The sequence below is a fragment of the Ixodes scapularis genome, unplaced genomic scaffold (assembly GCF_016920785.2).
Source record: "Ixodes scapularis isolate PalLabHiFi unplaced genomic scaffold, ASM1692078v2 PGA_scaffold8__174_contigs__length_109621045, whole genome shotgun sequence".
Taxonomy (NCBI): Eukaryota; Metazoa; Arthropoda; class Arachnida; order Ixodida; family Ixodidae; genus Ixodes; species Ixodes scapularis.
This window is the reverse complement of record NW_024609883.1, coordinates 98,923,549-98,950,433: the sequence shown is the minus strand read 5'-3', so window position 1 is coordinate 98,950,433 and position 26,885 is coordinate 98,923,549. Positions and strand designations below refer to the sequence as shown.

Below are 26,885 nucleotides of genomic sequence, written 5' to 3'. Positions count from 1 at the left end.
CGCTGTTAAGTTTGCACCGCTAGCAGCGGGCCGATCGGAAACGGGTCGAGGGCCGGGCGTCACTGCTAGAACCGCGGCCAATCGCGGGCCGGGGTTCGAAGATCCCTGATACAAAAGAAAAAGTTTGCGTTCGTTCTGGTCAGGAGGTGGCAAACTTTTGGAGCGACGGGCCGAGCCATGATGAAGCCGACACGGAGCGGGCCGTACGGGAAATCCCGAGGTGTTGTGTGTTTGTTTCTGTGTGTGTGTGTGTGTGGGAGGGGGGGGGGGGAGGGGGGAGGAGGAGTTGAGGAAAAGGCCAAAAGGAAGCGAAGACATTCTCTACTCAAGTGTAAGGATGCGGATAATGCCAATTGGAAGTGTTCCTTGTCCCTGTCTAACCCCATTTGAGGTCAAAACTGCCGAGTGGCCCTTGACTCTGTGTGAGGAAGCGGCAGGAAGTGGTGGTGGTGTGACGTCGACCAGGGGTTGACGACCCCTGGTCTTAGTGAATTAAGGGTGTAATAGATCACTTATTTAGTGAATATTTTCCAACTTTCTACTCTTATCACGCAGTGACTCGGTGCTGGGTGAAGGTGCTAGACGCGACCGAACGCTGTCAGAAGAAAAAGTGCCGAAAGCCATGCCTGTGAGTAGGCCTCTTTGCGAAAAGAGCCAAAGTCAGTTTTCTAAGCACTGCAACCCGTGAAAACTCCCCTACACGTTTACTGTTTCGAACATTTGTATATCTGTGGGACGTGTAGACGTTTCGTTGCGCACACAGAGCAAGTAATCCACAATAAGGGTACTCCGTAAACGAAAGACTCATCCCGATAGAAAGCTATCGAGCATGCTTCCCTAACCTTTGTTAGCTAGTTTCACAAGACACAAAATAAGGAGTTCGATTCTTTAGAAATATCAAAGAACCTTATGCGAAACAAAGAATAGGGACGCTGCTTTTCTAGATATTTAAAAGCAGCCTCCACACTCTAAAAAAAAGCCCGTGAGTCTGCTTTCCCGCACAACGCTCGGAGAGCGAATCACCGCAACTCACGGAGGCAGCTCAGCGAGTCACAATGCCGAAAGGTATGTTTAGACCAAAAAACGCAGTCCGTGTTGTGACATTAAGCAATGCAAAACGTCACGCTTGCATTGCTTAATGTCACAACTCAGACTGCGTTTTTTGGTCTAAACATATGTTTCGGCATCGTCATTCGCTGAGCTGCCTCCGTAAGTTGCGGTGATTGGCTCTCCCAGTGTTGTGCGTGAAAGTAGATGCACACACTTTTTTTAGAGTGCAGAAACGAAAGCTGGGGATGTCGCCTCTCTTGATATTTGAAAGTTCCGGGTAGCTTCTTTCTCAGGTGTATGCGGTCTGATTCTTTAATATAAAAGATAGAGAAACTGCTTCCCAAAATTTCTGTAAACTACGTCCACAAAGGGGAGTAACTAACTTCAGTAGAGGCAGCGACGAATGAAGGAGGCGTTACTTTTCTGATGCAGCGAATCGCAGTTCGAGACTTCAGTGACCCAGGATCCGTGGCCCGATGAGCTCTTCTTCATGCAGGTGAGTTTACCGCGTCCCAGTCGTGCAAATCGAGTTGTTTCTTAGGAAGTCAGCCTTTTTTGTTCCCCAGAGAAGTGGCGGGTATAATCACGCATATATTAGCACCTGAACAGAAGCTGGGAGGGGCGTTCTGAAGCCGCCGAGTCGTCATGTTTCCAGTTCAAGACAGTTCTTCACGATCTATATTCTGCCTGGTTGCCCCGAAATGAAATCATGATTATGCGGCACGTAATACGCTGCAGGGTCCGTGGCCTAAAAATTAAGAGTGAAATATTCAAAATTATAAAGAATAAAAAATTAAGAATAAAATATTAAAAATTAGGAATGAAATATATAATACTTCGGTGCTAAGATGATGAAGACTAATGCCTTAATCTCAACAACGGCTTCAAGCTCCACCCTGATAATATAACGAATTTAAGAACGTCGTTCAATGAGCCAACTGAAGTGCAGTCCTCGCATTCTGGAGACGAATGATGCGATCGGCCGTTAAACATGAGCAGTGACGAAGCACGTTTCGAATTACGACGAATGGCTCTGCAAAATCGTGAAGCCTTCAGCCTTTGTCCCGTCTCAACCGAAAAGCTACATGAACACTCTTAACACTAATCGTGCTAAAATAAAAGTAATTAACTGTCCTTTATGCATTCTTGGCCCGGTTAATAAATCATGTTTGTATAGATTGCTGTGATAACTGATATAGTTTCGTCCATGAGGAGTGAAAAAAGGAGGACAAGTTCTATTGTTCCGCTGGCACCATTTCCAACCCCAAATCACGAGGAATCCACTCAATTATGTTTGCTCATCGTTGTGACGTCATTGGTTCAAACGCTTGTGGGATTTCCGTCGCGGCTAGCCGTCTCGGAGAATGACGCAACGCACTGGCTCAACAACACGTAATCATTCATTAACTCTTATCGCCCGCGCCGCGACCTAACCCCCCCCCCCCCCCCCCCCCTCGCATACGTCGCGACGGCTTTTTATCAGCGGCGGAGCGCCGCTCGCGTGGCCAATTGCACTTGACTCCCCCATGGTGGAAATGTTCACGGGGTAGCCAAGTGGGAAATGACCACGGGGGAGTCAATCTGGGGGGCCCACATGCCCAATTGGCATGTTGGCAACGTGGTCCAACGCTTCAAAAAACCAGGTTTTCCACACACTGCACGCGACATTGTTGTTGTTGTTGGTTTTTATTTGCATCAAATACAGAGTACATGATACTGGAGGCTTGCGGAAAAAGCGGTCACAAGACCAGCTTGACAAAGCCACAGGCCCCCACATTGGCATTTGCAGCACTAAAAAGAAAATTATCAACATACCATACAGACTACAGCATTAACAGAAAAAGCAAGATAAACAGAATTAAGAGAGGCAACAATGTTCACACTCAAATTACGTAACAACCACGCAATTGTGGGATATCTTGAAAGGCGTGCGGAGTGACCTCACCATATACGCGTAAATTTGTCCGCTCCGCCTCTTTGGTGGGGGAGAGGCCATCGTCGTCGCGCGAATGAGAGAATATGAGGAATTTTGCGTTAAAACCTGTGATTTCACGGGCACTTCAAAAGAAAAAAAAAAAGAAGGAAAAAGGTACGACGTCGAGTTTTTACTTAGATTTTACTATTAGTTAATCTGGAATTTTGTGGAGAATATTTTAATCAAAGGAAGTGACAAATGCTCGTATTTGTGGTCGGGGCGGTTGCCCTTAAAGGCCGACGTTCAAGCTCGGTTTTCAGCAAAGAACATAATCTTCTGAGCATACTCCACTCTCAAACTGCTCAAACTGTGAGGGTAGTGAATGAGGAAAAGAACAAAACTAGGAGAGGACAACAAGGCTCCGCGCTCACGCGCAATTCACTCAGAGGGAACTGCTTCAAGCCAACACTTTTCTATATAACAACGCCGTAGTGCTGAATTTTCTGTCACCTACGTGAGACATTGGTGGCTAATCCGCGCTGGGCGTTGACTTTTTTCAGCCGACGCGGAAACTTCCCAACTAGGGATTTACATTGTTGTCTATAGTCGGTGGCGTTCAAGCTGCGACGCCGTAATGTCACGTCACCCAATATGGTCACGTGGTTGGTTGTGATGTCACGTATCACCGCGTCACGTGACACGCTATCCGTGGTTGCACATTCTGTGCCTCCCGACTTTATTTGCGGAACTATAGACGCTTTGCAGCAGCTGTGCATGGACGCCGCCATAACTGACCTTCAGTTTTTGTTTCCCCTTATTCCGTTTATTTCACTTCATCATTACCATAGCAGGTCAGGTTATTGCCATATTAGATTCAACTGTGTCCTTTTCTAAAGCATCGGCCTTTGTAGAGGATCTTCAACTACCGTTTCAGTTGCTCGGCATCTCGGTAAGACAAGAGAAGGTCAGCAATGGCGGCTGTAATTTGGCGCGTGTGTAAAGCGTCTATACAATGCGCCCATTTTTCGTCCTGTAGTCTGATGCAGCGTACAAAGCTGAAGCAAAGCCCCTGCGAAAAAGCTCTCTTCTCACCATGACGGGTGGTTTTATCCTCTTCACTCGCCTTTCTCTCCCGCGTTCGCTTTGCTAGAGTGGAAGAAGTGAAGGGTGTTGTTGGAGGAACTATGTAGGTACAAATGAAGTAGCACACAAGAGACAAAGACAAGAGAGCGGGCAGGATATCTAAGAAAATGCGATACGCCCCTCTACAACGAGCCTTTTGTGACTGGAGAAGCAGAAAACAAAAAGCACATTTGCAACATCGGATTTTTTTTTCTCCATGCAGGTTCTCTTTAATGACGTCCCGATTGACCAATCAGCCGCGCCGCCGTTACAGGGGTGGGGCACTCGCCACGTGTTGGTTATTCGACGGCGATGGGGGCGTCTCGGATGTGCTTGTGCGGGCGGCCGAAAGAGGGCACTTCGGGCGCCAGTTGGGCCTGTTGCTGCAGCGCCGTCTGGGGGGAGACTGCCGGCGGAATGCGGTTGATGACCGTGGGCGCCGCTTCGGGCGCTCTCGTCGCATTCACACACGCTGCACGAAAAGACAAAAAGCCACGACCGGTGTGACGTCGTCGCCACGCTTTTGCCTATACGGTGAAAAACTGGGAGAGAGGGGGAGATGGGCTTACGCGGGAATGTCAAAGCGCCAAGCTCAGAATGAAATGATTAAACGACGTACACGCAGAGGATATTTATACACGTTTTTCGTTTCCTTTGGTCTCAGTCACGTGGGTTTTATATCTGGTATGGGGGTCGAAACAAAAATAATAAGACATTTCATCCTGAAAGACGCGAGGAAATACAAGTGAGGCAGAACAAAAATGTGTAACAATCACGCTTTTTTTTTTTTTTCGGTGGTTTTGAGATCAAAATAATGTTTTGACGCGTACCAGACGTGACGACATTCAAGATGGCCGCGCCCTCGTGGAAAGGGTGTATGTATACTCACGGCCCGATCCCCCGTTGAGCGCCACCATTCCCAGCCCGCACTCGCAGTGACTGTAGACGCAGCGGGCGTTGAGGGCGGCGCAGTCGGCGTGCTTGCCGCAGCGGGCCCGCAGCCCACCCGAAGGTCGAGGCTCGCAGCGCGAGGCGTCCTCCGAGCGTCCGTAGCCCGGTCTGCACGCGCACCAGCCCATGGGCACCACGCAGTCGCTGAACGTCGTCGCACACTGCTCCTGCGGTCGCCGACGGTGCACGCGCGGGCGCGCGTGCATTCCTTGAACTTGTGATGGCTCGAAGCTGAGCTATAGTTGGTTCATGCTTGTTAAAGTGCCAGCTGAACGTTTTAAGGACACACACACAGAGAGACGAACAAAAAGCCAGCGGTGTGTCTGCCTTTTTTGTTCGTCTCTGTCTGTGTGTGTGTCCTTAAAAGTTAGCTGGCACTTTAACATTCCTCGAACATTCGAGTTGTTCGAGGAAATGAAATGCGGGAAACAGACGCACTTTGATACCTTAGCCCCATGTCAAAGGTAAATAAATAAATAAAAAAAAACGCCGAATGGCAGAGCAAGACAAAACAAAAAAAAACGTGCCTTTCGTGTAAAGCTCGTTAAAATACTAGGGGCTGGAGAAAATGAGCCATCTGCGTTAAAGGGATACGGAAACGAATAGACGTGAGCACGAGTTCTCTTCCCCTCGCTTCAAGGTCGGCCAGCGAACCTCGTGACGTCATTAGTTCATGCACGGTCAAAGGTACTCAGTCTAAAAAAAGAAGGGTGTAATCTTACACCTTTTTGTCCCATATAATACACCCAAAAACTTCAGTTCGACGTAGTGTACTGCCGTCGAACTGACGGTCCCAACTTTTACGAGGGGCTTGATAACGGTGCGATATAACATCCAAAACAGCTAAAGTATACGTATCAAAGACCACAGAAAAAGGGTAACAGTGAAAGCTATGGACCATAGAGATTCTATAAGGTAGGGAGGAGGGGCAGTTGAAACTTCTCTATAATATCCTTAACCACACCACCTCGCGCGGCTGCCGGATAGATTGATGGGATGACTACGAGCTTCCTTGCGGCTACCTCCGGCAGTTGATTGATATTAAGGTATCGACGTTTATCGAAGCCACACTTGTGGGCGACTTTTGTCGTGGGACAAATTAGTATTGCCGATGACACCAACGCCAGATTCAACTGAAGATATCTTAATTGATACAAGCGCGTTTTATTTTTTTATCTGGCATACGTTTGCATCCGGTTATTACTTATTATTTTTTTAATAAGAAACACAGTGAAGTTAATCTCCGAATTTTGGAAAATTGTGGATTTACGAAAAATAAACTCCAATAAACACCGAATTTTTGCTAAAAAATAAACTCCGAAAAACACCCTCCGAATTTCACGAAAAATAAACTCCCAAAAACACGGAGCCCTAAAAAAAAAAAGTATATTCTTGCACCCTTTGTTTCATATAATGTATATGAGACAAAGGGTGCAAGAATATACCTTTTCTTTTGTTCTTAGAGTGCTGTAGTTGCGAGCCTTACCGCTTGGTGACGTTAACGCGTGACAATATCGCCTAGCAGTAATATTTGAGGACTGTACTTCCTGCGGCCCATACATAGCTTGCCCCTAACGTCATTCGCGGCCATGCCGGTATTTTATGTGCCACAAGCGTTCGGAACCCACAGTGTTAGTTTCCCACCGCAGAAGTAGTAGCTCGAAGGAACCAGCAAGTGGAAATGACCGCCAGTGCCCAGCAATGGCGAAACCTGCAAGCTATGCATATAAAATGTGCACTGGGTGCCATATTTGAGCGCGCTATTCGCAGCGCATCCAAAGGGAGAGGAGGGAGGGGGGGGGGGGGGGGGGAGGGTTCGGAGAACGAGCAAGCGCGCATTTCTAGCGCGTTTTGCTCGTTCTCCGGAAGAAAACTTCAGAGCAGCAACCTGGAGTTCTCGTGCTTCTGGCATTGGCTGCAGTCTCAGCTTAAAGAAAAAAGCAAATTGTTGTGTGTATGCTTATACAGCCAGACGTTAGTCTGCCTCAGTGGGCGTCTGTTGTCTCAGCTGTAGATGAGCGATTTAGCCAGTGCGGCTAGTCTGGGGTCTTAAACGTGCACCACGCAGTAGTTCTCAGCTTAAGGGTGAATGGAGTATAAACAGACTGCGCCGCACGCGGTCACCCTTCTGTTCTTTCCGGTACGCTCGGGGAAAATTGATTCTAATCTCAGGCCTGAGCGTGCAGCAAGCCTCGTCGGAACCGCTATGTCATCGCCAGGCGACCGCCTCCCCGCTCTCAGCGTCCACTTCCACAACGACGCGTCCGACTTTGGCCAGCGTTGGCTAGCCAAAGGCAAGCACACTGGACGCTGATTTACGTTATTGTAAGACGATGTGTTCATTTACTTCTTGAGCTGGCTGCCCTTGAAGTCATTGGATCCCTAGTTCCCGGTCGTACGGTCGCCATTTTGGTCGATGCATTGAGCAGTCTTTCCTTGACTTCCCCATTCTTGGAGAGCCATTTTTTTTTATGCCGAGATTTTGTTATTTACATACCGGCAAAACAAGCGCACATCTTCGCAACCGTCAGCAGAGGCAGCTTCGGTGCCCGGCGGCATTGAAAAAGAATTCCCCCGTCTTGAAATACGCAAGAAGACCAGTGCCATTTAAGAGACATGTGGAGGTAAGCCTTATTAATGGGTCGATTGCACGCACAGTATCAAAGGCGCTTATATTGGCGAGGAACGCTTTCACTGCGATGGCGCTCCATAGCTATCTTGGCGCGACTGGTTCTGACTCTTTCGAGACTTCAAAAATTTGAACAGGGGCAGAAACGGCGATTGCCACGGCAATGAACAGCGATCAGCGAATTTCCTTGCAAGCTTTCTGTCGTCTGCAGGTTAGCATTTGTGTGTGTCCTGCTAGCAGGCAGGGAAGGCAGTGGCGCTTCTTTTTCAAGATCCGGTGACTTTAGCTGTCCTATAAGGCGTATGAAGCACGGCTATCCTGGTGACCCTATAGTGTGAACCACGTTGCCTGTCGTTGGCAAACAAAAAGAGTGTTTCTCTGGGCGCACATTCACCAAACTCTTCCCAAAGAAATAACGATATGGGTTTGTCGCTAAGCTTTGCCACGTTCCCGAGCCCTTAGCCAAAAAACATTTACTCGGCGGGGGACGTTGACGAACAATGATCTCTAACAGTGCGGCCCGCACAGTGCCAAGGCGCCAGACTCAGTAAAACACCGACCCTATGGTAACTCGCAAGTAACACGCCCTCATTCACACCCTCAACCCTGTGTTTCGACACCGCTTGAAGGCTGCGGGCTGCCAACGCGATATTTGTTTTTCCTGAATCGATACCCATTGTCTTTGGCGAACACCCGTTAACGGAGCAAAGCTCGTGAAGCAGCTATGTAGACTTTAATCCGGAGTACTGATTGATCGGAACGAAGCGAAATATTCGCGAGCAAAGTGTGCGCATGCACCATATATATATTTACCGACATTTCCGAGAGACGAGCGTATGTATCGCACGCGAACCTCAAATGAGGTCTCTCTAAGATAAGATTTGCGTGAGATGAAGTTTATGCGCATGCGCAGTGCCGACAGCAGCGCCACCACAGTGCATGGCGTGACGGCAGCGAGTTGAGTTCGTGTACAGCGCAAACGCTCTAAGGTCTTTCTTTCTTTGCATTTATTTTTTAATTGCGTTGTTATATTTGCATCTTTCGGCGATGTGGTACCGCGATGTGAGAATAGCGCTCCCTAGCTCCTGGATGACCGGTTTCAGAATGAAACATGCGTGTTTATATACACTTTTTTGACGTGCAAGCGGGGGGTTATAAGGCTCTTCCTAACGCTCGTATTTCACAAGATATTAGCATTACTTACGCGTCGCAGACCCAGCGTCGTCCTGCTGTTCTACTACGGCAGTTCTGCGACGATCATCCAGATGGTAGCCATTTTGATAGGAACGATAGCGCGCCCTCTATAGTCCGTGAAATTCGCCAATCGTTTCAAGTCCTAATATTCGTGCGTTGTCCGGTTGTTGATGTCTTTTTCTTCTTTCTCTTTTTGGAAATGTCGTTTAAGCGTTTAAGGCCCATGCTCCCATCAGCGTTTCGTTACGTAACGTCAGGAAACGATCATCCTCTTCAGTGAACGACGCAGCGCAGTGGACGCTGCGGGCCACCGCAGCCATTCTGACGCCCTGAACGTGTCAAGTGACGGGGCGTCCCACGCGTCGCTGCAGCCCCTCTCCAAGTTCACGTGACACTGACATGACACCGCATTGGCTTCGCTGGGACGTGAAACAGTGAAACGGCACACGAATGTCCCTGTAACTCTCGGTGATGTAGACAATCGTGATCATGGATGCGCCACGACTGGTGCCCCATAGCCTCGGCAAGCTTGCAATTGAGCATATCCTTGGCAAGCTTACAATTGCACGGAATTTCCGGCACGAGCAGCAGAGACACGGCGGCGGCCAGTCGCCTTGCTGTAGATAAAGTCACTAGATCCTGGGAAAGCGGCGCCAAGCTTCCCGTATATGGTCGCCATTTTGGCTCGTGGAAGGAGAAGTTTCTCCTTGGCCTCTCCCTTGTTGGTGAGCCGATCTACATTCGCTGGTGACGGGTAGCTGCGTTTCTTGTATGCCGAGATATATCGCTATCCAGTGCAAACCGGCAAAACGAGCGGGCATCCTGGTGTACCGCCGCCGCATGCGGCATCGGTGCCTGGAGGCATCGAAAACTAGTCATCTTGTTTTTGGATACGAAAGAACAACAAGAAAGAACAAGAGATTCGTGGTGATAAGCACGAGTGATATCTGCGTTGCATGCACAGTTCAGACACTTCCGTTTGAGTGCGTTTGACTGCGTTGTGTCGAGAACCGAAACCGAGTCACCGGCACATCTGTGCTTCGTATGAAGCGTGGAATCCAATTCAAGGAATCATCATTTCATGCGGTGTAAGTAGTAGGTATGTCCTGGCTTCTCGCAGTCGCAACGCAGTCAAACGCAGACAAACGCAACTGTCTGAACCAGGCTTTACGTTGGCGAGGAACGCTTTCACTATACGATGATGCTCCACGGGGATCTTGGACCGGCTGGTTTAGAACGACCCTTTGGAAGCTTCGAAAATTTTAAAGGACAAAAATGGCGATTACTAGGGCAACAGGCGCCGATAAACCAATCGCCTTGCGAGGTTTTGGTCGCGTGTATGTTAGTATCCCTTCGTATCCTGCTAGCAGGCAGGGAAGGCAATGGCGCCACTTTCCCAGCGACACACCGCACAATGAAAATGTTCGCAGTGCCTTACAATACGTCACAAAGGATGCCACGTATTTGAAGTGCCATTTTCGTAGGCCATAATCTAATCGATGAATCCGAAAACGAAGAGTGCGCGTGAACAGCTTTGATAGACGCCCAACGTGAGCGAATGCACGACAGATAGAACTGGCAAAGAGGGGGAGGGGGGTGCCCTAAAAAGACGTAAGAAGGCCGAGCTCTGATTGGAAGGATTAGTGAATAGACATATATAGGCTGTAGACGCCTCGTAGCAGCTGTGCATGGGCGCCGCCATAGCCGACCTTCCGTTTTTGTTTCCTTTGATTCCGCTTAATTTCATTTCATCATTGGGGACTTTTCGTAGACCGTAATCTAGAGCTACGCCTTGCTAGCGGTAGCTCGTGCCGTCACTTCGAAGCATGGATTGAGCACGCGGCGCCCGCTGGGCCCTTTCTCTGTACAGCGTATACGCTCTACGAAAACTCTATATTATTGCAGCGGGACAGGTTATTAGGGAGTTTTAGGGAACCGTCTTTGCACATCTGATACGCTACCATGAGGTCTCCGGTATGAACTGCTCATGCGCTGCTACAGAAGACTCCCATGCGCGCAGTTCGTACCGGAGAGCCCATCGCACCGTATAGGATGGGCAAAAACGGTTCCCTAAAACTCCCTATCGCCATTTTAGTTTCCACCGTGTCATTCTCCCTAGCATTAGCCATTATGGAGGCTCGTCAACGCCCGCTTCAGTGGCTCATCATCTCGGTAACACGAGAGAAGGTCAGCAATGGCGGCTGTTATCTGGCGCGAGTGCGAAGCGTCTAGGTGAGTGTAAAGGCCGGTTCTCACATGCTGAGAAGCGCTGCTCACGTGTCGTCAGCTACTTATCGTCTACCATGAGCAACAGTTTTGACGTTGCGATACAAAGCTGCAGGTCACGGTGTGAGATACACTCGAGGACACGGCGGGGCTGAATGCGCGGCGCGAGGAATGAGATAGCGTTCGTTCGGCGGGCATCCGAAAGGCTGCATCATTCCGCGGCCACCGTGCCCGTAAAGCCCATTCATGTTTCAGAAGTAGTGCAAGGTGTTTCGATCACGATGTAAGATAATACTCTTCAGGTGAAGACAACGCGCTGCTCGCGACGTGCCCGATAAAGTTCGCTCTTCACTATCTATCTTCCTCTCTCTCACTATGGTTGCAAGCGGCGCCGGCAGATGACTCGTCGACCCGTGGGCACGGTGTAAGACGCAGGAGGCAGGCAGCAGTGCACAAGACGGCTCGTGCCGCCTCATGCTCCACACGCGCGGAGCTCCTGCGAGGTTGTCGCACACGCAGAAAGACCACGGTGTACCGGGGCGTCATGGCACGAGATAATTTTTTTTCGCTTTCACACAGTTTCGCTGTTTGGCCGCGGCGACACTGTCATTTTTCCGCCCATTCGTTTTTTATGCATTTTGAAGCGCGCGCAATCTGGTGTCACTCAGCTCGAGCGCGTTGCTTTGGCTAATGCATAGACGCCATTTTACCGCACAAGGCACGCACCGAGTGCGCCAGAGTGGCACATTCAGGGCAACAATGGGTGTCTTCACCCTCATACAGACAGGCATGTGGGCACCCTAGGTGCCCACGGGTGGACGAGTCATCTGCCAGCGCCGCTTGAAACCATAGTGAGAGAGAGAAAGAGAGCGAGTGAAAAGTGAACTTCATCGGCACGTCGCGCGAGGAGCGCGCTGTCCTCACCTGAAGAGTATTATCTTACATCCTACTGCAGGTGAACGCTCTCGTCAGCACGCACTTAGCGCGAGGTTATCTCTATGCTTGCAGCGCTCCGCTGCATGTGTGAAAAGGCCATAAAATTACAAGAGAGCGTCACAAGCAACCGTCCCACGGCCGTTAAATGTAACGGATTGAATGATAATTAGGGAATTTTCGTAGATTGTTTCCTCTGTCCCGCAGCGTTCTCCGCAAGCTGCTACGAGATTCGGAACTCTGCAGGCAAGGCTAGCGCCGTCTTCGTTCCAGTAGAGCCGCCTTCGATCTGGGAAGCGTAGCGGAGGTGGGAAAACGGTCTACGAAAATTCCCTGTCGAATGATGACAGTTCACGTAATATGGGGACAAAGACATATGCGCGTCCTTCCACTGCGCATTCTTTGTTTCTAGACTTAATTTAAAAAATATTAATTAAAAAAATATTAAGATATATTTCTCATTTCTACAAATTCGGCTTCGAGTAGTTTTTGAGCGAAAAATGCCCTAATTTTCGAAATCAGACGGAGAAAATGCGCGCGTACCTGGAAGTAGCAGCGCGCTCCCAGCTTGGCCTCGGGCCAGCAGACGGTGTGCAGGGAGTGCAGCCTGAAGGGGTGTCTCTCGTCCACGCACGCGCAGCGGTTGTCCACGCATCGAGCACCTCGGGCCTCGCACTTGCCCGGCACGGCACCGCCGCACGTGTCCGTCAGGACGGACCGCACCAGGGCCGTGTCCGAAGCCACCTGGGCGGAGTCGAGAGACCGAGGCCCTGACGTCAAGACGCTGCATGCAGCGCTCAGACGCTTCACTTCCCGCGATGCCAAAAACAACACCATTCGGTAACGCGTTCCCGGCACCGCAGCTTTAATCCCTAACTGGGTGAGAACGGCAGAGCGTCTCCTTCTCGACCGCATGACCTCCAGCGCGTGCTTGTTGCCTTCCGTCGTGCTTTGGCTAGATGCGCGTGCGCGTTCGAAGCTCACCAGACGCCGAAGCGGCTTTCAAGCTAGGAAGCTCGCGGCTGAAGGCAGGACAACTCAAACTCCTCCCTGCCCTTCTTACTCTGCCAGCGACTATGCGTACCTAAAATAGTGAGTGACCCTAAACGACACGTCAAGACAGTGAAATGCTACATTTTGACTGCTTTTTCCTTCTTTTTCTTTTTTGTTTCTTTTTCGGCACCTTGAAGTCTGCGAAGGAGTTGCACTTGAACGGGTAGACGCCGGTGTCCGTGGGCAGGACCTGCCATCCCCCGATGCGCAGCACGGACACCTTGGCCACGGTCTGGCCGTCGTTCAGGGAGGCGTTGCTCTCCTCCACGTGGCCGATGTCCTTGAGGTCGCGGTCGTACAGAGTCCAGAATACGGTGCCGAAGTTGGTGTATCCTACCGTGCACGTGAGCGTGAGCACGTCCTCGCTCTCGTTCAGGGTGAGGTTCTTGGGCGTGATGGTGGGCAGGCGCTTCATCACCGCGAGCCGGGAAGACGCCTGCGAAATGGGTCAGCTTGATTCGTTGAATGTACCGAACGACGGTTTACACAGAAGGCGCGCGTTCGCAAATTCACAGTCTAACACGCGCGTGTTTGTCGCCCTTGTTAAGCGAGCAAAGCGCGGACCATACGCACTGAAAATACAACCGGTCAGCAGTTTTTTTTTTTTTGTTTTTAAAGTTAATAATTTTTCGTTGGTTGGCGCTCGCACAACAACTCAAAACGTCAACCGCAACAGAGTCACGCCCGAGATAACTTCGTATAAGACGTAGCAATATGCTGAAAAAAAAAAAACACTAACGAGCCAGCTGTGTCGCTTGCGACCGACCAATCACAGACGAAGAATATGGGCGCTGCTTTCCTTGACCTGTGAGTCGCTTAGCTATACTCCTCGCATTGGCTGTGAGGCTGTGTGTGCAGCACGGTGTAAGATACTCTTTAGGTGAGGACACGGCGGGGCTGAATGCGCGGCGAAAGGAATCAGATAGTGTTCGTTCGACGGGCATCCGAAAGGCTGCATCATTCCGCGGCCACCGTGCCCGCGGCTGACAGTGTCGCTGGCGGCCAAACGGCGAAACTGTGTGAGAGCGAAAAACATTATCTCGTTGCCATGACACCCCGGTACACCGTGGTCTTTCTGCACGTGCGACAACCTCGCTGGAGCTCTGCGCGTGTGGAGCATGAGGCGGCACGAGCCGTTTTGTGCACTGCTGCCTGCCTCCTGCGTCTTACACCGTGCCCACGGGTCGGCGAGTCATCTGCCGGCGCCGCTTGAAGCCATAGTGAGAGAGAAAGAGAGAGAGAGCGAAAAGCGAACTTTATCGGCACGTCTCGAGGAGCGCTCTGTCCTCACCTGAAGAGTATTATCTTACACCGTGGTGTACAGTGAACAAATGTTCCGATAAATGGGCGTCGTTGTCGTTCTAGTTGCTGTGAAATACAAATTGATTTTCTGTAACCGAATCGTGTTGCCGAACCGTGACGACACCTGAAGACTGAACCCCCTCTCCCTTTCTAACTCTCACCTCAACTATCAAATGCAGCTTCTAACGATACCTTTCCTCAACGTCCCCTGCTGCTTTATCTCCAAAACCATCGAAATGGCGCTACTGTAAGTGATAATGATAGTGATATTTATTTTAGTTGAGGAAACCCGCGGTCAAAGTATTATAGCTGTATAAGAAGGTGTTTTTAAGACCTGTTCAGGAGAGCCCTTAGCGATTCCATGGCCGCTTGTTCCCACTAGTTCCTGTCGCTCCCTACCTTCTGAAGAAAGAACTCCTCGGCGTTCGTGGTCTGCGCCGTCCACGCAGCCACGAGGAGGCCGCAGCTAAGGCACAGGAGACTCTTGTCTATGCATAGCCGCATGGCGGTCTGACGGACTAGTTGCCCTGGCTGGAACGTTGGGAGCGAGTCGGAGTTAGGCCGCTGCCTCCTTGACCACGACGGGAACACGATTCTGATCGATGGGGTGCTATGAAGCCCCTGGGGGGCTGCAGCGGCAGACCGAGCACTAAGAGTTCTCTTCTTCTTCTTCTTTGCGTTCCTTTATTACGATATAACCGTATTTGTAGCGGCCAAATCGACTGATACTCTCGCTGCATAGCCCAGGGATCGTAGGTTCAATCTCCACCCGTGTCCGTTTCGATCTGGATGAGCATCGTACCGGCGTGCGGTCGTGGATCACTAGTGCCTGATGCTTGTTCATGACCCCAACAGGATATCAGTCGTATTGCACTGGCTAAACTTCTCATTCTACAGTGGGTAACGGTGTTGTCGGCCATGGCCACTGATGGCCATGGCAGACTAAACTCCTCCTGTCTAAACAACTGACGGCTATTTTTTTTTTCGATTGATACTGATGGTATGGGGGTCTTGAGGTTGAGGTGTGATGATCGCACGGGCGCTTTTGCTTGAGTTAAGACAACTCAACCAATTTTCCGTGCAGTCGTTTTTTTTTATGCTTTTTTGAAGTGCGCGTAAACCGGTGTAACTTAGCTTGAGCGCGTAGTCTTGGCTACCTTGGATAATGGATGAGCATCGTACCGGCGTGCGGTCGTGTATCACTACTGCGTGGTGCACGTTAAAGACCCCAGGCTAGCGGCTGTACCGCACTGGCTAAATTGCTCATCTACAGCTGGGAGACTCGTCGCCCCTGTGAGGCAGACCAAGTTCTAGGCTGTATAAACACACAAACAACCCAATTTTTTTGGATAATGCTTAGGCGCCATTTTACCGCACAAGTCACGCACTGAATGTACCAGCCCATCACGCGCTGGCCCACGCAGCGCAGCAAAGAATTTCTTCCTCCTGCAGTGAGGCAGTCATCTGAGACAGCACTCGCTGTTGTGTAAAGGTTTTATTTACATGAAAGTAAAATGAGCCACCGTGTCGCTTGACCGTAGTCATCTGAGACGGTGGCGCGGGAAGGGCCAGATGGGGGGACAAAGAGGACGGAGATAAAGATATAGAGAGGGGGAGAGTTCTATGTACGGAGGGAAGGCTGGCCCGCTGCTCGCACGAATGCAAGCCGCGAGTCGAAACTGTGGTTTCGGCGGTCGGGTGGCTTTGTGGGTGTAAGCACTCTGCCGGTATGATGAAAGCAGCGCTACCCTGCACTCCAAGGCAAGAAAACAAAATGCTAACAGATGGTCTAAGATTTTTTTTTCGCGCGCTGGCTGCGTTTTTGGGGTCGTTGCATTTGCCGGTAGATGCTGTTACTGTGGGACGCTTGGTGGCGCTCGCAACCAAACCAAACAATACAAAGAAATAGCCGCGAATTATTATCATCACTATTATTGCCGGTGTACGGAACTTATCGAGCCACTAAATGAGCTACACTTAAGGCACCGTAGAGCCACTAATTGAGCTGCCAATAAATGAGGGAAGTCCATTTCTGAAATTTAGCCCAGCGCTGCGCTGTCCCGCCATGATCTTCCCAAGGGTTGCACGTTGCAAGGGCCTCTTGCATGACGCACCTTGTGCTACTCTTAAAACATGAAGGGGCTGAACCAATACCACCTAGAAGACAAGGCCTGCGCATGACGTTTCGTTAGTAGATCCCCGACCCGCCCCAAGCGGCAAACACCCCGAAGCTTGACGAGAGTATATATGGGCCGCTTCAGAACTACGGCTGTTCCAAATCATACCCAAATGGATCCGAGTTACTCAGACGGGTCGTGTCACGTGACAACACAGATATTGAAAAACGCTGGACGCGGGTAGGTTTTAGAACGTCAAGGTATGAACACCTTATCCTGGAGTAAGATCGAGTAAACTTTGGAACACGGGGAACACGGCCAACTACGTCGCATTCACTTGCGGCCACAGCTGCGTGCGCGACTGCTGAGCGCGAGCTGATGGCGAGCTTCCAGTTCATTTGTAACGTGCATTCGAACACTCTCTCGGCCAGGAGCGCCGGCTAGCACGCGCTCCTGGCTTTGAGACGAGCATTTCTAGAGCACGCGCTCGTTCTGCCGAAGAACGCTTCAAAGCAGCGACCTCGAGCTCTCGTGCTTGTGGCATTGGCTGCGTCCTCTGCTTAGGAATGAACGGAGTATAAATAGCGCCCTCCAAAATGGCGTCCAGTGCCAGCGTCCAGCGCCCAGCGAAGGGATTTGCAGCCCTTCGCACAGCAGTAAGGCATTTTCACTCATTCATTTGACGCTCCACGTGAACGTCTAACTTCATCGTCTGGTATAGCACGAGACACTCGGCATGAGCATCTGTTTTATTATCTGCTACACAAACCACTGAAGCAGTCAATGGAGCAGACGATGTTGCAGACGACGTAGCAGACGATGTTGCTCATCCGGGCTAGCTAGGGGGCGCTGAGGGGATCTACTAGTGATGACGTTTAGAGGAGGAAACGCGCAGGCCTTGTGTTCTAGGTGGTATTGGCTTAGCTGCAAACGAAGCAATATACTTGTTTAGGGGTTAAAAGCGCTAAAAACGACGGACGAGTAGGAGACACACACACCACAGAGCGCTGTGGTGTGTGAAAAACATGTTCAACCAACTAGCCCAAATCCAAACCCTTCTGCGAAGCAATATACGGCGGATTTGTTCGTCTGCTCTCTGCGTACGCTGGGCGCTTACCCGCCAAATGCGCCCCTACGCGCTTTTGTATTCCCCCGACCTCAGCCAAAGACTGCTCGCGCGTGTCTGCCTCATCGTCGCTCGTTCTTTGCGCGTTCTCTATACTGCCCTTTGATTGGTGTGCCCCAGAATAGACCCAATAGGTCCGATGCGCCAAAAGGCACATTTTGGAATACTTGCTGGCCGTCCGATACACGTGAGAGATCAGACCGCCCGTGCCAGGAAGCCTCGTACAAGAGCTTGTTGACGCCAGTTTTGTGAAAAATCGAATGCCAGAGCATGGAGCCTTTGAAGCTCTCATGGTCATGAACGGGCAAGCAGCTATGGCGTAGGCAACTATGGCCCACAAGGTTTATTGTCCCTTGCGAGTTATTGTATCAAAAAGAGACACCTGGCAAAAATCTCTGGCATTATTATTACAAATAAGACTTAATTTATTCATAGTTGATGATCCCTTTTTGGTAAGAAGATCATATGAAGCCATCAGCTTCCTATACAAAAACACAGTGCCAATCAATACCAGGCTTTCTCAATCGACATCAAGGACCTATACTATGCTCTACCTTAGGCACGCCTTTTAGAGTTCATTGAAGACAGCATTGACTTGTATGGTGCCATAGCCTTCCAAAACACCTCAAGACTTTCCCAGAGCAACTTTCTTGAATTGCTTAGGTTTTACCTCAGGTCTACCTTCGCATCCTAAAACGGTAATACCTACCTTCAAAAAAAAAAAAAAGAAGGAGTCTTTATCGGAGCCGATTCCAGTGATCTATTCCTCGTATATCTCGCTAGACTGCTTCAAGAGAGCTTAGATTCATCACATGTGGTAAAGGTGTTTCCCTACGTTGATGACTATTTGGTACTCCTAGACACCAACAAAAAAGACTTTCGGATTTATGTGTTTAACGTTCTAGCCAAGTTTAAAACATGTGTAGACCCTTTAGAGATCACACATGAGGCAAGGTAGCTTCCAGAGCTAGGGTACTTAAGATTTCTGGATCTCAGATTGTCTCTTCAGCCTCGTCATGTCTGTTGGTCGTATGACCCGAAAGGGGAAAAACCACTCCCCAATCATAACTTGGCGCATTCAAAACTGGTAAAGAGAGGCATAGTAAATCAATGCTTAAAAAACTATATTTTCAAGTCCTGCCCGCACTCAGGTCCAACAAGCTCCGAAAGACAAGTATCTAGGATACTAAGTGCGGGATATCCTTCACATCTGTTAACTTCAGTCGCCGAAAGTCTTCTTGAACAAATTAAAAAAAAAGCTGAAACTATACCCCGCAAGTCACGCCACAGACACAGTAACCAAAGACCGGTAGTCATCTCCTACATTTATAACATTTCCTATAATCTTGAGATAACTGGGAACCGCGCAAATATCGATGTAGTCTTTTCAGCCCCGAACAAACTCTCAGGTTTATGTAAAAAAATGTTAACGCATTACCAAAAGCTATTACAGCCTGCACGAAAAATCATAGAATCCCATACATCCCTTGCTCAGATAGAGTGGTTTATTCCTTTTCCCTTTCATGTGGCGAACAGTGCGTGGACAAACTGGAAGAAATGTAAATGACAGAATAAGAGAACATAACAGCAACACCCGAATAGCTAACTCAGGACTTTTGGGCATTCACTGCCGTGACTGTGGGCGCACTGCGGACTTAAAAAATAGCACCGCAATTGAAAAGAACCATCACCGATTAATACGTGAGATCACTGAGGCAGCTATTAGCGGCGAGATGTTTCGGTGGCGCCCTCATATGGTTACCTTTCGTGACGTCATTACTTTGCGAACAACAAGTTCTATGGTGTTTGTAATTAGCATGGCGGAAGCTTGAAATTATAGCGTTCTTGAACTAACACTGTCAACACCGTCAAAATTGAAGTCCTCACGTTCCTCTTATTTCCGTCCACGAGAACTCCTTTGCTGACGTCATAGTCAGCATTCCGCCAATCGTGGAAGGCCGACCACCGCGACGCTTTTGATCGCGGACGTCGCCAATACATCATGACAAAAAAATTGGGTTGTGTGTGTGTTTATACAGCCTAGAACTTGGTCTGCCTCACAGGGGCGACGAGTCTCCCAGCTGTAGATGAGAAATTTAGCCAGTGCGGTGCAGCCGCTAGCCTGGGGTCTTTAACGTGCATCACGCAGTAGTGACACACGACCGCACGCCGGTACGATGCTCATCCAGATCGAAACGGGCAGGGGTGGGGCTCGAACCCAGGATCCCTGGGTTCTGCAGCGCGAGCTTTTGCTCCACGTGCTCCGAGCTGGTGTGCGCTACATCATGACAATGAATGATACTTGTGTTAGTGGTCCGTCCATAACACTTACTGAAAAAGAGTTCTTATATCTTGACACTCGGGGGTAATTAGCGGCGAGATGTTTTGGTGGCGCCCTCCTATGGTTCCCCCTTGTGACGTCATTACCTTGCGAACAACAAGTTCTATGGTGTTTGTAAATATCATGGTGGAAGCCTGAAATCATTGCGCTCTCAAAGCAACACTGCCAACACCGTCGAAATTAAAGTTCTTTCATTCCTCTTATTTCCGTCGATGGTATACCCTTTCTGACGTCATAGTCAGATTTTGGGCCAATCGTGGGAGGCCGACCACAGCGACGCTTTCGGTCGCGCACGTCGCCAATATGTGTGATAGACATTCCCGTTTGTTTGGTACAGAAGACAACGAAGCGAGATATAATCAATCATCATACGGGTAAAAGAAAAAAGACGCAGATTCAAACTGAGTTGTAAGTTAGCGCGACGCGAGTAATCTTCTTTCCTGTGTGCGTGTTTTTCCAGTGTGAGTTTAATTTTGCGCTGTTTCCTACATGATGAATACCCAACTCGCCCAAGCATCCATCCTGTCAATGTGTTTAGAGTTCCTGTATAGGCTCCCTATAGTAGCCAGAGTTGCGCATTCATCCCCGTAGCGCCGTCTTTCCTGCACGGCATTTGGAGCCTGCTCCTCACGTGACTGAATTAGGCGAATAGCGGCGCGGCGGCACTTAGAAAAACAGACGCGCGACTCTGGCTCCGGAAGGGACCCTATACAGGAACTCTAAAGGCCTGTTCACACTAGGAGTTCACACATGCAGCGGAGCGCTACAAGCATAGCGCTAACCTCGCGCTAAGGGCATGCTGACGGCAGCGTTCACCAGCTTTGTATCGCACCGTCAAAACTGTTGCTCATGGCAGACGATAAGTAGCTGACAACACGTGAGGAGCGCTACATCAGCGCTTCGTTGCATGTGAGAACCGGCCTTAAGTGTGTTCAGCCAATACCACCTAGAACACAAGGCCTGCGCGTTTCCTCCTCTAAACGTCATCACTAGTAGATCCCCTCAGCGCCCCCTAGCTAGCCCGGATGAGCAACATCGTCTGCTACGTCGTCTGCAACATCGTCTGCTCCATTGACTGCTTCAGTGGTTTGTGTAGCAGATAATAAAACAGATGCTCATGCCGAGTGTCTCGTGCTATACCAGACGATGAAGTTAGACGTTCACGTGGAGCGTCAAATGAATGAGTGAAAATGCCTTACTGCTGTGCGAAGGGCTGCAAATCCCTTCGCTGGGCGCTGGACGCTGGCACTGGACGCCATTTTGGAGGGCGCTATTTATACTCCGTTCATTCCTAAGCAGAGGACGCAGCCAATGCCACAAGCACGAGAGCTCGAGGTCGCTGCTTTGAAGCGTTCTTCGGCAGAACGAGCGCGTGCTCTAGAAATGCTCGTCTCAAAGCCAGGAGCGCGTGCTAGCCGGCGCTCCTGGCCGAGAGAGTGTTCGAATGCACGTTACAAATGAACTGGAAGCTCGCCATCAGCTCGCGCTCAGCAGTCGCGCACGCAGCTGTGGCCGCAAGTGAATGCGACGTAGTTGGCCGTGTTCCCCGTGTTCCAAAGTTTACTCGATCTTACTCCAGGATAAGGTGTTCATACCTTGACGTTCTAAAACCTACCCGCGTCCAGCGTTTTTCAATATCTGTGTTGTCACGTGACACGACCCGTCTGAGTAACTCGGATCCATTTGGGTAAGATTTGGAACAGCCGTAGTTCTGAAGCGGCCCATATATACTCTCGTCAAGCTTCGGGGTGTTTGCCGCTTGGGGCGGGTCGGGGATCTACTAACGAAACGTCATGCGCAGGCCTTGTCTTCTAGGTGGTATTGGCTAAGCTCGTGGCGCCCCGAGTTGCTGAGCTTTGGAGACCTCACCGTTGAGGTCACGTGTTTTCCGTGTAGTTCTGGATGAAGGGAGACAGATGAAAACAGGGGAAAATGAATACAGTACACGCTATTGAACTTTAAGAGTGCACTCCTCACCAATTCTGGTTTTTCACTCAATCATTTATTTTACTACAAAAAAAGTAAGAGATCCTAAGGAATTGTAGGCACGCAGGCGAACTAGCTGGTCTCTGATCTTCAGTCGAGCATTGCGACACGAGACGTTCTGTTTGGCGTTAGTCTTTTCTTATGTCCAGTATTGAGACCGTGCTCAAGAGCCCGAAAGTCGGCCCTCGCTGGTGACCTTCGTTTGTTAAGTTTTCATAATGTTTGTGATGGAAGGTAGTTTTTGTTGCTGTTGTTCAGTCTGGTGGTCTCTCTTTCAGGAACGGGACAAGTACAGCAGGATAAACATTACTACGTTCCAGGAAGCTCGGTAAGAAACTACACTCATATGAACTTCCATTTTACGACATCACTACGACAAATATTGCAGAAAGAAGAAAAAAAAGATAGTATACACCTCACAGTGGAGTTTGCGACAGCCGGATCTTGAGAGAACCATTAAGTTTGCACGGCAAGGATGTCACAAGAAAGGGAACACGTATACGCGACTCGATCGAATGCTGTGTTTAGAAAGGCACGAAGGACATTCTGCACATGCGCGCATGTTCTTGCGGGGTGCTTGAGCTCGTACCGGACCGTCACGCTTAGAGCCACTGAAAAAACTACGCTTCCTAGTTCTCAGTAGCCAGTTATCTGTAACTGATATCGCAGAAAACGGTCTCCAGTCCTCCAGAAAAGTTAAAAGAGTCCGTGACGGAGGAAAATGACATCGGCTGGAGCGCAGTGGCGTCACTAGGGTCAGTGGCACCTGGTGCGGTGGCCCGCCGCGACCGTCCCCCTACCCCCCCTCCCCCCCTTCCCTAGCGACGCCACTGGCTGAGCGTCTTGGACATCGTATCTGAAACTCAAGAAATTGTATTTTCAAACCATAACGACCACCAATTGCAGCCGCTCTGCAGTTAGCATCAAAGTGGCAAAGCCTACAAGAAAATGGGAGATTGGAATGCCGATATCTCTAGGCGTGGCTTAGTTTGTGGCACTATAGTTATGACCAGTCGGAGCTGGCTTAATTTTACTCGCATACGGCCAGAGCCGATCCCCTTGCATTTGATTTTGTGTTCCAGCATGAACCTAACCAGAATTTACCTCATCTACGGAACCCTAAACCGGATCACCTATCGTCACAGAGCAAAATACGAGGTGAGTGAACGAGTGAGATGACGATCGTATGCTTTTGTACAATACCACACTCATTATGTATCCCTAACACTCCCTAACACGTTTCTTGAGTTCACTAAAGAAGTTTTTGATTTCGTCGGTCTTCTAAGGGTCTATATCGAAACTATCGATATAAAAGATTTGCAAATTGTTTGCATGGGCGTCCCGGTTTTATTCGCAACTCCAACGACGTGTCTTTAATCCTTTTTACTCTGCTTCACCTGTCGGCCGCCAGGCCACGCCACGCATTCGACGAAATCTGGAACGTCTACTGACCGCAACGCATCATGCTCAATGTCACAGCGCAGACTGATCATTCAAAGGTGTAAACATATCTTAGCCTCTCCAGTCGCCGAGCTTACTCTGTAGATAGCAGCGACTGGCTCCCGCAAGTGCTTTGCGGAAAAGCAAACACTCCAGATTTTTTTAGAGCGCGTCTTTACCGCTGGGTCGCGTCGCCTCCTCTGGAGTTGCGAATGCGAAAGGCGCCAGTAAAGTCCCACGCGCGCTTTCTTTCTTCTGCGCTGACGAAAAGAACGGCAACAAACCGGTTGGACGACGCACAACGGCAAAAGACCAATCTTACCAGCCGGTTTGGTTACCCCACCGCTGCCACCATGCATTCCGGTAACTTTAGTCTTTTTGCACGTGCAACAACCTCGGTGGAGCTCTGTGCGTCACGCAATGCATAGCACGAGCCGCCTCGTGCACAGCCACCTGCCTCCTGTGAACTAAAGTTATGGCGGTGTCACGCATGCGCAGAACGCTTGATGACGCCGTTTTATTAACGTCAATCAAGATTCGAGGTCAACCACAAAACACGGGGAGGGGGGGGGGGGGGGGGGGCAGCGTAAAGCGCAGACACAATTACTGCAAGTGCCTAGAGCGACCTCTCGTGTAGTGAGTGAAGACTACTGGTTCGAAAATTTCACGTTTCCCGGGCCATATTGCGCGGGCACGCGCGTTAGAGAACACTGCTAATGGTGAGCTTTGTCTCACCGATGCCACATGTGTTTGCGTCTATTAGCGGCGAGATGTTTTGGTGGCGCCCTCCTATGGTTCCCCCTTGTGACGTCATTACCTTGCGAACAACAAGTTCGATGGTGTTTGTAAATAGCATGGTGGAAGCCTGAAATCATTGCGCTCTCAAAGCAACACTGCCAACACCGTCGAAGTTAAAGTTCTTTCATTCCTCTTATTTCCGTCGATGGTATACCCTTTCCGACGTCATAGTCAGCTTTTGGGCCAATCGTGGAAGGCCGACCACAGCGACGCTTTCGGTCGCGCACGTCGCCAATAGGCCCGTAGCTGTCAAGTTTTGAGCAGCGCTCCAGGCGAGCAAAATATAATATTTGGCTCGCGTTTCGAACATGCGCGTCAATACGCTTCCCCCTCAAGAGTTCTTTACTACTCCGTTCCATTCTAAGTGCCAGCGTAGCAGAGGCTACAGGAGCGAGCTGCGAGCTTTCAGCGTCCCTGTCAAGCACGCGCGCTCGTGCAGTGCGAGCACCTTTCAGAAGGACGTGCTTTTGCGAGTAGCTTCGGCTTCGCTATCACGTAAAGTGAAACATACGTGCTCGCGGAAGCTATGAAAGAAAGCAAAGATGAAAGGAATGTTTAATGAGACGCTGCGGCCGTGAGCTGCATAATTCTTTTTTTTTTTAGAAGTTTTGTTATCGCGCATCCTCAGATGCTTGCATTCGAACGTGGCACGTGCAAAATCGTACAAAATCGAACGCTACAGAGCCACCTGGATTTTTCAGCCATCATAACATGGTCGCGTCTTGCGGATGCGCTCGCGCCCCCTGCCCCAGAGCAACGCGTCTATTGTGGGTCCTGGAACGCGTCCCTGACTGGTCTGTGTCCCTCGCCCTAAAAAATGTGGTCTCTCGATTTCCGCCTTGTGATGTCATAGCAGTGTCACGTTGTCGCCGGTCGCGATCCTGGCGGTGTCACAGCACTACGTAAGCTTCGGCAGCCAGGAGTTGCAACCCCGCGATGAAAGTGACTCTCGAGTTCGCGCGTACTTCCTACAGGAACTTCTACGTCCGACCGCCAGAATCGCGACGTCCGACAACGTGACATTTCGGTTCTTGTGACGTCATCTGTTGCATGGGCGGGATAGGACGCGAAACGCACCAGTCGAAAACGCGATCCGGGCACCGCATAGTGCCCATTATATAGCGTGTTAATGCAGGCACGCTTTCGTTTGTCTGCCATAGCAAATCGAGCTGTTCTCCTATATGGGCGGCTTCATCGGCATCTGGATCGGCGTGTCCTTTCTGGACGTCCTGGATTACGGGGTCCAAGCGGTCAAGTGGATCACGGACAAGCGCAAGGAGCGCAAGCACCAGGAACTGCAAAAGCAGCGGGACAAGGACAAGCTCGTCGAAACGATCCCCGTCAGACCGCCAAACACCAACCCGGACCTCTGGTAGTCCGGGCCCCCTGTCGGCACGCCGTGACATTCGCCGCCATCTTGTCCTCGGTGGTGGCTGCCGTGGGAAGACACGGACGGCCCTGGCGGGTGCCTTCTTATTGTCTGTCAGAACGGGCCCTTGAATTTGTTGTTGGCCATACCCGCTGCTTATTGGCTGAGAATCGTTTTTTTTTTTTTTTTTCGTGTTTTCCAACTTTTGAATGCTGGAAAGTTTCCATCTGCTGTCGGTGATACCAACCGTGGACTAATGTTCACGGGCGTGCGTTGTGCGTGTAACGCTTCAAATTATACCTCCGCTTTCCAGCTTTTCAGGCTCCGTAAGCGGTACCACGTGGCTTCATGATGGCCGCCTTGGCAATGATCTCCCAAACGCCAACTGCTAAGTATCTTTTCGAGTATTTGAACATTTTTGGTGTAAATCTTTGCAAGAAAACTATGTTTGTGTCGACACAAACTAACCTATTCGTCCCAGTTAATCAATTACACGAAAAATTACCGGCGATATATAAAGGTTCGCCAGTTTTTAAACTGGACTGCCAGCTGTCTGGAGCTGGAAAACGCAAATGACGGATAACGTGACCAAATCAGCAAAGCACCGCAGCGCCTCCTGGTGTCTGGGTGACGTGTGAGCATCAGGTTTATCGGGGGACAAAGAAAGGGGTGGTGGAGAAGAGCTCTAGGCGGGCATGCGGTATCCACAAAGACAAATAATTCTGGACTGATCATCGTGGCAATTGATGATGATCTAGGACCATCACCCTACATTTGCTTCTGTATAGCTCGCATGGATACACTTGCTGCCCGATCACAGGCTGGCGCTTGTAAATGATGACACCCATATCATCGAGGGTCGTGCGTAGAGCTCCAATGATGATGTATGTTTCCTGAAGGCGAATACCTCAGGCTATAGCTTAGTGTGCATCTTCTTATATTCAACATATATTGCTTTTTATACTCCTGTCAAATGTTCTGATTTCACCAGTGAGTTTGTGCAGCCGTGATCGACATGCAGGTGATCAGACCCTCTTCTTTTGCACGACACCTTGTTGAGGCACGGTGACAGAGCGGCCCCGTCAGCCATGTTTGTATGACCATGACACGGCAGTTTGGTTTATGTGTCTATTTGGTAGCTCGACCCCCCAGTGACAGGATGTCGGCGAGGAGCGAAAACAGAATCAGTGCGTTCGCAAGAAAACTATAAGCTTTGAAGCGTATTTTGGCTAGTTGCTCAGCAATTCGTGAAGCCCAAAAAGTGAAGCGACCGCGATGCTCGACGCTTATTGTTTGACGGGGAGAGAGGACGAACGAAGGGAGCTCGTCGCTG

General features: G+C 50.0%; 1 protein-coding gene across 1 annotated transcript in view; it reads left to right on the top strand.

The window, feature by feature from the left end:
- LOC8034943 (degenerin unc-8) overlaps nt 1-25,684 on the top strand; it is a 41,859-nt gene extending 16,175 nt beyond the window's left edge. The window contains exons 9-13 of the mRNA XM_040502962.2: nt 556-628; nt 1,483-1,546; nt 22,224-22,273; nt 23,028-23,103; nt 25,344-25,684. Coding sequence (XP_040358896.1) covers nt 556-628; nt 1,483-1,546; nt 22,224-22,273; nt 23,028-23,103; nt 25,344-25,559 — 479 coding nt within the window. The 3' untranslated portion in view covers nt 25,560-25,684. The remainder of the gene's footprint in view (nt 1-555; nt 629-1,482; nt 1,547-22,223; nt 22,274-23,027; nt 23,104-25,343) is intronic.
- The last annotated feature ends 1,201 nt before the right edge of the window (nt 25,685-26,885 follow it).